This window comes from Oncorhynchus tshawytscha, linkage group LG24 (genome assembly GCF_018296145.1).
Source record: "Oncorhynchus tshawytscha isolate Ot180627B linkage group LG24, Otsh_v2.0, whole genome shotgun sequence".
Classification (NCBI taxonomy): domain Eukaryota; kingdom Metazoa; phylum Chordata; class Actinopteri; order Salmoniformes; family Salmonidae; genus Oncorhynchus; species Oncorhynchus tshawytscha.
In genome coordinates, this window is record NC_056452.1 from 32865322 (window position 1) to 32878365 (window position 13044).

At 41.4% G+C, this 13044-nt stretch overlaps 1 protein-coding gene across 1 annotated transcript in view; it reads right to left on the minus strand.

Annotated features, from left to right (window-relative positions):
• LOC112237442 (lysosomal-trafficking regulator-like) overlaps window positions 1-13044 on the minus strand; it is a gene marked incomplete at its 5' end in the record, with an annotated part of 134499 nt that overhangs the window by 3661 nt on the left and 117794 nt on the right. The window contains 1 exon segment of the mRNA XM_042305698.1: window positions 6751-6903. Within this exon segment, the coding sequence (XP_042161632.1) occupies window positions 6751-6903 (153 nt within the window).

Here is a 13044-nt window from a genome sequence, read left to right on the forward strand (position 1 = left end):
ACTATTTCACTAAACATCTCTGTCTGGTCATGATTACTATTTCACTAAACATCTCTGTCTGGTCATAATAACTATTTCACTAAACATCTCTGTCTGGTCATAATTACTATTTCACTAAACATCTGTCTGGTCATAACATCTCCGTCTGGTCATAATAACTATTTCACTAAACATCTCAGTCTGGTCATAATAACTATTTCACTAAACATCTCTGTCTGGTCATAACATCTCAGTCTGGACACAATAACATCTGTCTGGTCATAACATCTCAGTCTGGTCGTCATAACATCTCAGTCTGGTCGTCATAACATCTCAGTCTGCTCGTCATAACATCTCAGTCTGCTCGTCATAACATCTCAGTCTGCTCGTCATAACATCTCAGTCTGCTCGTCATAACATCTCAGTCTGCTCGTCATAACATCTCAGTCTGCTCGTCATAACATCTCAGTCTGCTCGTCATAACATCTCAGTCTGGTGGTCATAACATCTCAGTCTGGTGGTCATAACATCTCAGTCTGGTGGTCATAACATCTCAGTCTGCTCGTCATAACATCTCAGTCTGCTCGTCATAACATCTCAGTCTGCTCGTCATAACATCTCAGTCTGCTCGTCATAACATCTCAGTCTGCTCGTCATAACATCTCAGTCTGCTCGTCATAACATCTCAGTCTGCTCGTCATAACAGCTCAGTCTGCTCGTCATAACATCTCAGTCTGGTCATAAGAGGTCGACCGATTAATCGGAATGGCCAATTAATTAGTGCCGATTTCAAGTTTTCAATCAGAAATCGGTATTTTTGGACGCCGATTTAAAAAAAATATATATATTTTTTTACACTTTTATTTAATCTTTATTTAACTAGGCAAGTCAGTTAAGAACACATTCTTATTTTCAATGACGGCCTAGGAACGGTGGGTTAACTGCCTGTTCAGGGGCAGAACAACAGACTTGTCAGCTCGGGGATCAAATCTTGCAACCTTACACTTAACTAGTCCAACGCTCTTCAGTGCACTCCACGAGTAGCCTGCCTGTTACGCGAATGCAGTAGAAGCCAAGGTAAGTTGCTAGCTAACATTAAACGTATCTTATAAAAAATAATCAATCTTAACATAATCACTAGTTAACTACACATGGTTGATGATATTACTAGTTTATCTAGCGTGTCCTGCGTTGCATATAATCAATGCGGTGCGTATCGTTGCTCCAACGTGTACCTAACCATGAACATCAATGCCTTTCTTAAAATCAATACACAGAAGAATATATTTTGAAACCTGCATATTTAAATCCAGGTTAGCAGGCAATATTAACCAGGTGAAATTGTGTCACTTCTCTTGCGTTCATTGCACGCAGAGTCCGTGTATATGCAACAGTTTGGGCCGCCTAATTTGCCAGAATTTTACGTAATTATGACATAACATTGAAGGTTGTGCAATGTAACAGGAATATTTAGACTTATGGATGCCACCCGTTAGATAAAATACTGGACGGTTCCGTATTTCACTGAAAGAATAAACGTCTTGTTTTCGAGATGATAGTTTCCGGATTCGACCATATTAATGACCAAAGGCTCGTATTTCTGTGTGTTATTATGTTATAACTAAGTCTATGATTTGATAGAGCAGTCTGACTGAGCGGCGGTAGGCAGCAGCAGGCTCGTAAGCATTCATTCAAACTGCACTTTACTGCGTTTTGTCAGCAGCTCTTCGTTGTGCTTCAAGCATTGAGCTGTTTATGACTTCAAGCCTATCAACTCCCGAGATTAGGCTGGTGTAACCTAAGTGAAATGGCTGGCTAGTTAGCGGGGTGCGCGCTAATAGCGTTTCAAACGTCACTCGCTCTGAGACTTGGAGTGGTTGTTCCTCTTGCTCTGCATGGGTAACGCTGCTTCGAGGGTGGCTGTTGTCGTTGTGTTCCTGGTTCGAGCCCAGGGAGGAGCGAGGAGAGGGACGGAAGCTATACTGTTACACTGGCAATACTAAAGTGCCTATAAGAACATCCAATAGTCAAAGGTAAATGAAATACAAAATGGTATAGAGAGAAATAGTCCTATAATTCATATAATAACTGCAACCTAAAACTTCTTACCTGGGAATATTGAAGTCTCATGTTAAAAGGAACCACCAGCTTTCATATGTTCTCATGTTCTGAGCAAGGAACTGAAACGTTAGCTTGCTTACATGGCACATATTGCACTTTTACTTCTCCAACACTTTGTTTTTGCATTATTTATTTGAGGCTAAATGGATTTTATTGATGTATTATATTAAGTTAAAATAAGTGTTCATTCAGTATTGTTGTAATTGTCATTATTAGAATAAATTAAAACTGTTTGATTAAAACTTGTTGAGGATAGGGGGCAGTATTTTCACTTTGGATGAATTGCGTGCCCATAGTGAACTGCATCCTACTCTGTCCTATTTTGCTAATATATGCATATTATTATTACTATTGGATAGAAAAAACTCTGAAGTTTCTAAAACGGTTTGAATTATGTCTGTGAGTATAACAGAACTCATAGGGCAGGCAATCTTCTAAACAAGAAGTGAAATTGTGGGTCAACTTTGACGTCATCGCCCCCTCCTTCCCCAACAAGATATGGATCTGGTAGCACTTCCTACGCCTTCCACTAGATGTCCTCATTCAGTAGAAAGTGGAATGGAGCTTTTGGTGTGAACTTTGACCGAATGGGAGGGGAAATAGTCACTGTCCCGACAGAATGCCATTTTCCTGTGGCGGATTTCTCTGTGGGTGTCACCATCGTTCCATTTGGCTGCAGATGAAAACGTATGATCCGGTTGGAACGTTATTGGATATATATGATAATAACATCCTGAAGATTGATTCTCTACTTAGTTTGACCAGTTTATTCGACCTGGAATATATCTTTTGGAAGTTTTCGTGCGAGTTGCCCTGGACCGGCGTCAGCTTTTGGGCACGTGAGCTGAAAGTGGTAGCAAATGCAGCTAATTGGACACTAGTATTGGACATTATGGAACAAAACAACCATTTATTGTGGAACTAGGACTCCTTGCACTGCATTCTGATGAAAGATCATCAAAGGTAAGGGAATATTTATGATGTAATTTCGTATTTCTGTTGACTCCAACATGGCGGAGAAATACTTTTGTCTGAGCGCCGTCTCAGATTATTGCATGGTAGGCTTTTTCCGTAACGTAAAAAAAAATGTGACACAGCGGTTGCATTAAGAACCAGTGTATCTTTAATTATATGTAGAACATGTATCTTTAGTCAAAGTTTATGAGTATTTCTGCTATCTGGCGTAGCTTTCTATAATTCCTCCGGATATTTTGGAGGCAGTTCTGAACATGGCGTCAATGTAAACCGAGATTTGTGGATATAAATATGCATATTATCGAACAAAACATAAATGTATTGTGTAACATGTCATGAGTGTCATCTGATGAAGATTTTCAAAAGGTTAGTGATTCATTTTTATCTCTAATCCTGCTTTTGTGACCATCTTTGGCTGGAAAAAATGGCTGCGTTTTCCCTTTGATTTGGTGGTGGTCTAACATAAATACATGTTGTGTTTTCGCTATAAAACATTTTAAAAATCGGACATGATGGGTAGATGAACAAGATGTTTATCTTTCATTTGAGGTATTGGACATGTTAATGTGTGAAAGTTAAATATTTCGAAATAATATTTTTGAATTCCCTACGCCACCTTTTCAGCTGAATGGGGGGGGGGGGTGGAGTTCCCCTTGGGAAAAAAAATCATAATCGGTGGACATCTAGTCATAACGTTTTCACGACAACATCTCAGACCGGTCACGACAACATCTCAGACCGGTCACGACAACATCTCAGACCGGTCACAATAACATTCAGTCCGGTCATAACCATTTTACTAAACATCTCAGACTGGTCATACAGTTGAAGTCGGAAGTTTACAGGTTGGAGTCATTAAAACTAGTTTACATACACTTAGGTTGGCGTCATTAAAACTCCACAAATTTCCTGTTAACAAACTATAGTTTTGGCAAGTCGGTTAGGACATCTACTTTGTGCATGACACAAGTCATTTTTCCAACAATTGTTTACAGACAGATTATTTCACTTATAATTCACTGTATCACAATTCCAGTGGGTCAGAAGTTTACATACACTAAGTTGACTGGGCCTTTAAACAGCTTGGAAAATTCCAGAAGATGATGTCATGGCTTAAGAAGCTTCTGATAGGCTAATTGACATCATTTGAGTCAATTGGAGGTGTACCTGTGGATGTATTTCAAGGCCTACCTTCAAACTCAGTGCCTCTTTGCTTGACGACATTTGAAAATCAAAAGAAATCAGTCAAGACATCAGAAAAAAATTGTAGACCTCCACAAGCCTGGTACATCCTTAGGAGCAGCCGTCATACTGCTCAGGAACGAGACGCGTTCTGTCTCCTAGAGATGAACGTACTTTGGTGTGAAAAGTGCAAATCAATCCAAGAACAACAGCAAATGACCTTGAATATGCTGGAGGAAACAGGTACAAAAGTATCTATATCCACAGTAAAACGAGTCCTATATCGACATAACCTGAAAGGCCACCCAGCAAGAAAGAAGCCACTGCTCCAAAACCACAATAAAAAAGCCAGACTACGGTTTGCAACTGCACATGGGGACAAAGATCATAGTTTTTGGAGAAATGTCCTCTGGTCTGATGAAACAAAAATAGAACTGTTTGGCCATAATGACCATTGTTATGTTTGGAGGAAAAAGGGGGGGCTTGCATGCCGAAGAACACCATCCCAACCATGAAGCACAGGGGTGGCAGCATCATGTTGTGGGGGTGCTTTGCTGCAGGAGGGACTGGTGCACTTCACAAAATAGATGGCACATGAGGCAGGAAAAGTATGTGAATATATTGAAGCAACATCTCAAGACATCAGTCAGGAAGTTAAAGCTTGGTCGCAAATGGGTCTTCCAAATGGACAATGACCCCAAGCATACTTCCAAATTTGTGGCAAAATGGCTTAAGGACAACAAAGTCAAGCTATTGGAGTGGCCATCACAAAGCCCTGACTTCAATCCTATAGAATATTTATGGGCAGAACTGAAAAAGCGTGTGCAAGCAAGGAGGCCTACAAACCTCACTCAGTTACACCAGCTCTGTCAGGAGGAATGGGCCAAAATTCTCACAACTTATTGTGGGAAGCTTGTGGAAGGCTACCCGAAACATTTGACCCAAGTTAAACAATTTAAAGGCAATTCTGCCAAATTCTAATTGTGTGTATGTAAACTTCTGACCCACTGGGAATGTGATGAAAGAAATAAAAGCTGAAATAAATAATTCTCTACTATTATTCTGACATTTCACATTCTTAAAATAAAGTGGTGATCCTGGCTAAGATGTATGTAAACTTCATGCTTCAACTGTAACTATTTTACTAAACATCTCAGACGGGTCATAATAACACCGAACATAAATATATACGCAACAATTTCAAATAGTTTACGGAGTTACAGTACATAGGAGGAAATCAGTCAATCTAAATAAATTCATTTTGTCCTAATCTATGTAGGGGTGTGGATCAGAAAGTCGGGGTGTGGATCAGAAAACCAGTCAGTATCTGGTGTGACTGGAAGAACTGGGCCACGTTCAGCTTCCAGGAATTGTGTCCAGATCCTTGCGACATGGGGCCGTTCATTATCATGCTGAAACATGAGGTGATGGGAGAGGATGAAGGGCTCGACAATGGATCTCGTCACGGTATCTCTGTGCATTCAAACTGCCATCGATAAAATGCATTTCTGTCTGTTGTCAGTAGCTTGAACATATTGCCAAGTTCTCTAAAACGACATTGGAGGCGGCTTATTGTAGAGAAATTAGCATTAAATGATCTGGCAACAGCTCTGGTGGACATTCCTGCTGTCAGCATGCCAATTGTATTCTCCCTAGACTTGAGACATCGAGTTGTGTGACAAAGCTGCACATTTTAGAGTGGCCTTTTATTGTCCACAGCACAAGGTGCACCTGTGTAGTGATAATGGTGTTTAATCAGCTTCTTGATATGCCACACCTGGCAGGTGGACGGATTATCTTGGCGAAGGACAAATGTTCACTATCAGGGACGGGAACAATTTTGTGAACAACATTTTATAGAAATAAGCTTTTTGTCCCTACAGAACATTTCTGGGATCTTTTATTTCAGCTCATGAAACATGAGACCAACACTTTACATGTTCTGTTTATATTTTTGTTCAGTGTATTTCACTAAACATCTCGTATACTACAAAGCAGTTACACTGACGTCTACATTGGAAACAGTAGTTTGCATCGTGCCAGTAATATGTAAATAACCATGACAACTCCAACGGATAGAGCTCTCATTTCCCTATGATCTGTCAACTGTAAAGTAAATGGACAATCAAGTAGTATTCTTCTTCTAGACCCTGAGCAACACAGTCCTATGCTATTGGCACTAACTAACCAACCAACCATGGGATATCCTCTCACCTGTGTTGGTCTTGGCACTAACTAACCAACCAACCAACCATGGGACATCCTCTCACCTGTGTTGGTTTTGGCACTAACTAACTAACCAACCAACCATGGGATATCCTCTCACCTGTGTTGGTCTTGGCACTAACTAACCAACCAACCAACCATGGGACATCCTCTCACCTGTGTTGGTCTTGGCACTAACTAACCAACTACGAACCAACCATGGGATATCCTATCACCTGTGTTGGTTTTGGCACTAACTAACTAACCAACCATGGGATATCCTCTCACCTGCGATGCTCTTGCGTTTCTGGTAGATGGCATGGTGAGAAGAGGTGGGCACGTTGACAGAGCTGCTCAGCTTCTGAGGGTCCTGATTAGCTGTCGTCTTTATGAACTCAATAGCTGATTGGAGGACGCGGAACTGCAGGGCCACCGCCATCTCTACAGAAGGAGAGAGAACGAGTAGATTCAGTACCAGTCAAAAGAATCATTCATTCAAGTGTAGAATAACAGTGAAGACATCAAAACTATGAAACAACATATCAGCTTCATGAGGAATGCTTTTCCAGGCTATACTTTACCTACCCTATAATATATATATATACACACACACTACCAGGCTATACTATACTTACCCTATAATATATATATACTCTACCAGGCTATACTATACCTACCCTATAATATACAGTGCCTTGCGAAAGTATTCGGCCCCCTTGAACTTTGCGACCTTTTGCCACATTTCAGGCTTCAAACATAAAGATATAAAACTGTATTTTTTCGTGAAGAATCAACAACAAGTGGGACACAATCATGAAGTGGAATGACATTTATTGGATATTTCAAACTTTTTTAACAAATCAAAAACCCTATAATATATAAATACACTCTACCAGGCAATACTATACTTACCCTATAATATATATATACTCTACCAGGCTATACTATACTTACCCTATAATATATATACTCTACCAGGCTATACTATACCTACATATATATATATATATATATATATATATATATATATATATATATATATATATATATATATATATATATATATATATATATATATATATATATATATATATAGATAGAGAGAGAGCCTTACCCAGAAAGACTCACAGCTCTTAGAGCCGTACCCAGAAAGACTCACAGCTCTTAGAGCCTTACCCAGAAAGGCTCACAGCTCTTAGAGACTTACCCAGAAAGGCTCACAGCTCTTAGAGCCTTACCCAGAAAGACTCACAGCTCTTAGAGCCTTACCCAGAAAGACTCACAACTCTTAGAGCCTTACCCAGAAAGACTCCCAGCTCTTAGAGCCTTACCCAGAAAGACCCACAGCTCTTAGAGCCTTACCCAGAAAGACTAACAGCTCTTAGAGACTGACCCAGAAAGACTAACAGCTCTTAGAGACTGACCCAGAAAGACTCACAGCTCTTAGAGCCTTACCCAGAAAGACTCACAGCTCTTAGAGCCTTACCCAGAAAGACCCACAGCTCTTAGAGCCTTACCCAGAAAGACTAACAGCTCTTAGAGACTTACCCAGAAAGACTCACAGCTCTTAGAGCCTTACTCAGAAAGACTCACGGCTGTAATCACTGGCAAAGGTGCTTATAAAAAGTATTGACTCAGGGGTAAATTAGATATTTCTGTATTTCATTTTCAATACATATGCAACAACTCTGGGATATTGTGTGAAGATGGGTGAGAAAAAACTCAATTGAATCCATTTTGAATTCAGGCTGTAACACAACAAAATGTGGAATCAGTCGAGGGGTGTGAATACTTCCTGAAGGAACTGTACATGTACAGTAGAGTCGTCTATTAAGAATCATGCTATACTGTACCCTACTCTCTAATATGGATACCAGGCTATATCTTACCTTGGGTTCATTTCATCACAGTACCCTACTCTCTAATATAGGTACCAGGCTATATCTTACCCTGGGTTTATTTTATCTGGACACGATTCGTCAGGACCTCCAACAGCCGAAGCTTAGTAGTAACATTAACATGATGCCTTCTAATTGCAGACGCTGTACTCGCCTTACGGTGAGGATAGCTGTGCTACAAGCCCAGCTTCAGATGCAATCGTTAGGCAAGGGTAATTTCAGTGTAGGAAAGGATGAAACAGCGTCTGTGCCACCAGTAAGTACAGATAGTAGTATAAATCCCCTGGCACAGTCCCCGCAGCCGGACAACTTTCTCACGGTTTCTGGAGGGAAATGCTGTAGGAATGCTCAACCGGTGTCACTCATTCAGCCGACAGAAACTTTCAACCGGTTTTCCCCATTAAGCAGCGGGTCGGAGTCAGAGGCCGAGTCTTCTCTGGTCTCTACTCCTCCCGTTACGGGGTCTGAGACCCCGAAGCTTCCCACCATTAGCTCTGACAAATTGAAAACCCTAGTCATTGGTGACTCCATTACCTGCATTATTAGACTTAAAACGAATCATCCAGCGATCATACACTGTTTACCAGGGGGCAGGGCTACCGACGTTAAAGCTAATCTGAAGATGGTGCTGGCTAAAGCTAAAACTGGCGAGTGTAGAGCGTATAGAGATATTGTTATCCATGTCGGCACCAACAATGTTAGGATGAAACAGTCAGAGGTCACCAAGCGCAACATAGCTTCAGCGTGCAAATCATCTAGAAAGATATGTCGGCATTGAGTAATTGTCTCTGGCCCCCTCCCAGTTAGGGGGAGTGATGAGCTCTACAGCAGAGTCTCACAACTCAATCGCTGGTTGAAAACTGTTTTCTGCCCCTCCCAAAATATAGAATTTGTAGATAATTGGCCCTCTTTCTGGGACGCACCCACAAACTGGACCAAGCAGGGCCTGCTGAGGAGTGACGGACTCCATCCTAAATGGAAGGGTGCTCTCTTCCTATCTACCAATATAGACAGGGCTCTAACTCCTCTAGCTCCACAATGAGATAGGGTGCAGGCCAGGCAGCATGCTGTTAGCCAGCCTGCCAGCTTAGTGGAGTCTGCCACTAGCACAGTGTTGTGTCTTTACTATTATTTTAACTGAAGACTGATAGTTTTTCATCAAAGATTCTCTGTAATTAGTTATTACACGATTAGACTGATTAATCATGTAACCGTAATAACGAAGGAAGTCGGGGCACCAAGGAAAAATATTAAGATTACAAAGTTATCATTTCCTAAAATAACTTTTCAGATATTTTATCTGATCAATTAGTCTTCGAATTAATGAATTATTTACTTTACCTCACATTAGTCTCATTCCAAACTTCGTAAATTGTTGGTTATCTGCACAAACCCAGTCTTCACTATGAGTCATCCATACATCAATAGTAATAAATAAATTTTTAAGACAAACTAAGTAATTCACAGAAATGCATAAACAAACAAGGTAAATGTGGTTACATGAAATGATAGGAGAATGTGCCCTAGTGGGCTAAACCGGCATGGCGGCTTGTTAGACAAAAGGTGAAGTTGGGGTCGACTAAGAAGTCACTACAGAGTTATAATTATAACAATTGAAATGCTAATCCTTCACACATGAACGCTCAGTCATTCGAGAACAATTGCAAACAATATATATATTTACGCTCAATGTGTTGTCTTGATCGCTGGTGAAAAGTTAATTTCTTTTGTAGAAATGTCCGTCTCTCTCCCTCTCTCTCTCGGATGTGGTTAGAGGGGATTGTTCAGAGTGACATTCGTTATAGAATGGATGTGTCGGCGGTTGTCGTTCTTCGTGTTCAATGATACCGAATTCCTAGCTGCAGAATAGTAATTAATATCAAAGTCTTGTTCTTATTCTGTCGGTATCGATAGTCTAAGAGTTTAACCACGTGGTATGGTTAAAAGATTCAGCAATGGTCTACAACCTTTGTCCTCCTAATGGGGAAAAACATGGTCTGCAACCTTTAGCCATCTCGTAATTGAGGTAAGCTCGGTCTGCTGATCGAAAACCCGAGTGGGGGTTTTATTCGGAAGGGCCGAAGAGGGCTGTCCCAGGATGTCTGACCCTAACTGGGCTCAGGGGCGGTCCTCTGATTTAGTTCAAATCAAAAGGGAATTGTATTTTTCTTCATTAAACAGTCCAAAATCATATTACACAAATATACAAACAGTACCATACTCACTCATTCATCTTATACAACAATTAGATGTAAACCTCATATCTGAGGCTATTATATAAACAGCGTTATGGTAATGTGGCCACACCGTCTCCCATGAGCTTCCCCAAGTTGTGACAAACGGACCAGTTCGTAGCTGGATTGTTCACCGATCTTTTATACTTTCTCCGGAACATGAAATTTGTTCATACCTCAAGTTCTGTGAGGTGGAAAAAATTCCTTTGTGCTCCATGAAAATCTATTCTCTCTATACTGTGTGTCCATGAGGAGGTCTTCTCAGGAATCTACGACCTCTGACCACAGCAGCCTAGTAGTGGGAGTTGGGGGAGGCAGGGAGAGGGGGTTGGGGTTGCTATAGAGGCCAACGTCATGACAACAGTCAGTGTAGTCAGCTCAGCTATCCCCATTGAGACCGTGTCTGTGCCTCAACCTGGGTTGGGCAAAACTAAATATGGCGGTGTTCGCCTTAGCAATGTCACTAGGATAAAGACCTCCTCCATTCCTGTCATTATTGAAAGAGATCGTGATACCACACATCTCAAAATAGGGCTATTTAATGTTAGATCCCTTACTTCAAAGGCAATTATAGTCAATGAACTAATCACTGATCGTAATCTTGATGTGGTTGGCCTGACTGAAGCATGGCTTAAGCCTGATGAATTTACTGTGTTAAATGAGGCCTCACCTCCTGGTTACACTAGTGACCATATCCCCTGTGTATCCCGCAAAGGCGGAGGTGTTGCTAACATTTACGACAGCAAATTTCAATTTACAAAAAAAAGATATGTTTTTGTCTTTTCAGCTCCTTGTCATGAAATCTATGCAGCCTACTCAATCACTTTTTTATAGCACTGTTTACAGGCCTTCTGGGCCATATACAGCGTTCCTCATTGAGTTCCCTGAATTCCTATCGGACGTTGTAGTCATAGCAGATAATATTCTAATTTTTGGTGACTTTAATATTCACATGGAAAAGTCCACAGACCCAATCCAAAAGGCTTTCAGAGCCATCATCGACTCAGTGGGTTTTGTCCAACATGTCTCCGGACCTACTCACTGTCACAGTCATACTCTGGACCTAGTTTTGTCCCATGAAATAAATGTTGTGGATCTTAATGTTTTTCCTCATAATCCTGGAGTATCGGACCACCATTTTATTACGTTTGCAATTTCAACAAATAATCTGCTCAGACCCCAACCAAGGAGCATCAAAAGTCGTGCTATGAATTCACAGACAACACAAAGATTCCTTGGTGCCCTTCCAGACTCCCTCTGCCTACCCAAGGACAAAAATCAGTTAACCACCTGACTGAGGAACTCAATTTAATCTTGCGCAATACCCTAGATGCAGTTGCACCCCTAAAAACTAAAAACATTTCTCATAACAAACTAGCTCCCTGGTAAACTGAAAGTTCTGTTGTACAGAAAATACCCGAGCTCTGAAGCAAGCTTCCAGAAATTTGGAACGGAAATGGTGCACACCAAACTGGAAGTCTTCCGACTAGCTTGGAAAGACAGTACCGTGCAGTATCGAAGAGCCCTCACTGCTGCTCCACCAAACTGGAAGTCTTCCGACTAGCTTGGAAAGACAGTACCGTGCAGTACCGAAGAGCCCTCACTGCTGCTACACCAAACTGGAAGTCTTCCGACTAGCTTGGAAAGACAGTACCGTGCAGTACCGAAGAGCCCTCACTGCTGCTCCACCAAACTGGAAGTCTTCTGACTAGCTTGGAAAGCTTGGAAAGACGGTACCGTGCAGTACCGAAGAGCCCTCACTGCTGCTCCACCAAACTGGAAGTCTTCTGACTAGCTTGGAAAGACGGTACCGTGCAGTACCGAAGAGCCCTTACTGCTGCTCCACCAAACTGGAAGTCTTCTGACTAGCTTGGAAAGACGGTACCGTGCAGTACCGAAGAGCCCTTACTGCTGCTCCACCAAACTGGAAGTCTTCTGACTAGCTTGGAAAGACGGTACCGTGCAGTATCGAAGAGCCCTCACTGCTGCTACACCAAACTGGAAGTCTTCCGACTAGCTTGGAAAGACGGTACCGTGCAGTATCGAAGAGCCCTCACTGCTGCTACACCAAACTGGAAGTCTTCCGACTAGCTTGGAAAGACAGTACCGTGGTGTATCGAAGAGCCCTCACTGCTGCTCGATCATCCTATTTTTCCGACTTAATTGAGGAAAATAAGAACAATCCAAAATTCCTTTTTGATACTGTCGCAAAGCTAACTAAAAAGCAGCATTCCCCAAGTGAGGATGGCTTTCACTTCAGCAGTTATAAATTCATTAACTTCTTTGAGGAAAAGATCATGATTATTAGAAAGCAAATTACGGACTCCTCTTTAAATCTGCGTATTCCTCCAAACCTCAGTTGGCCTGAGTCTGCACAACTCTGCCAGGACCTAGGATCAAGAGAGACACTCAGGTCTTTTAATACTATATCTCTTGACACATTGATGAAA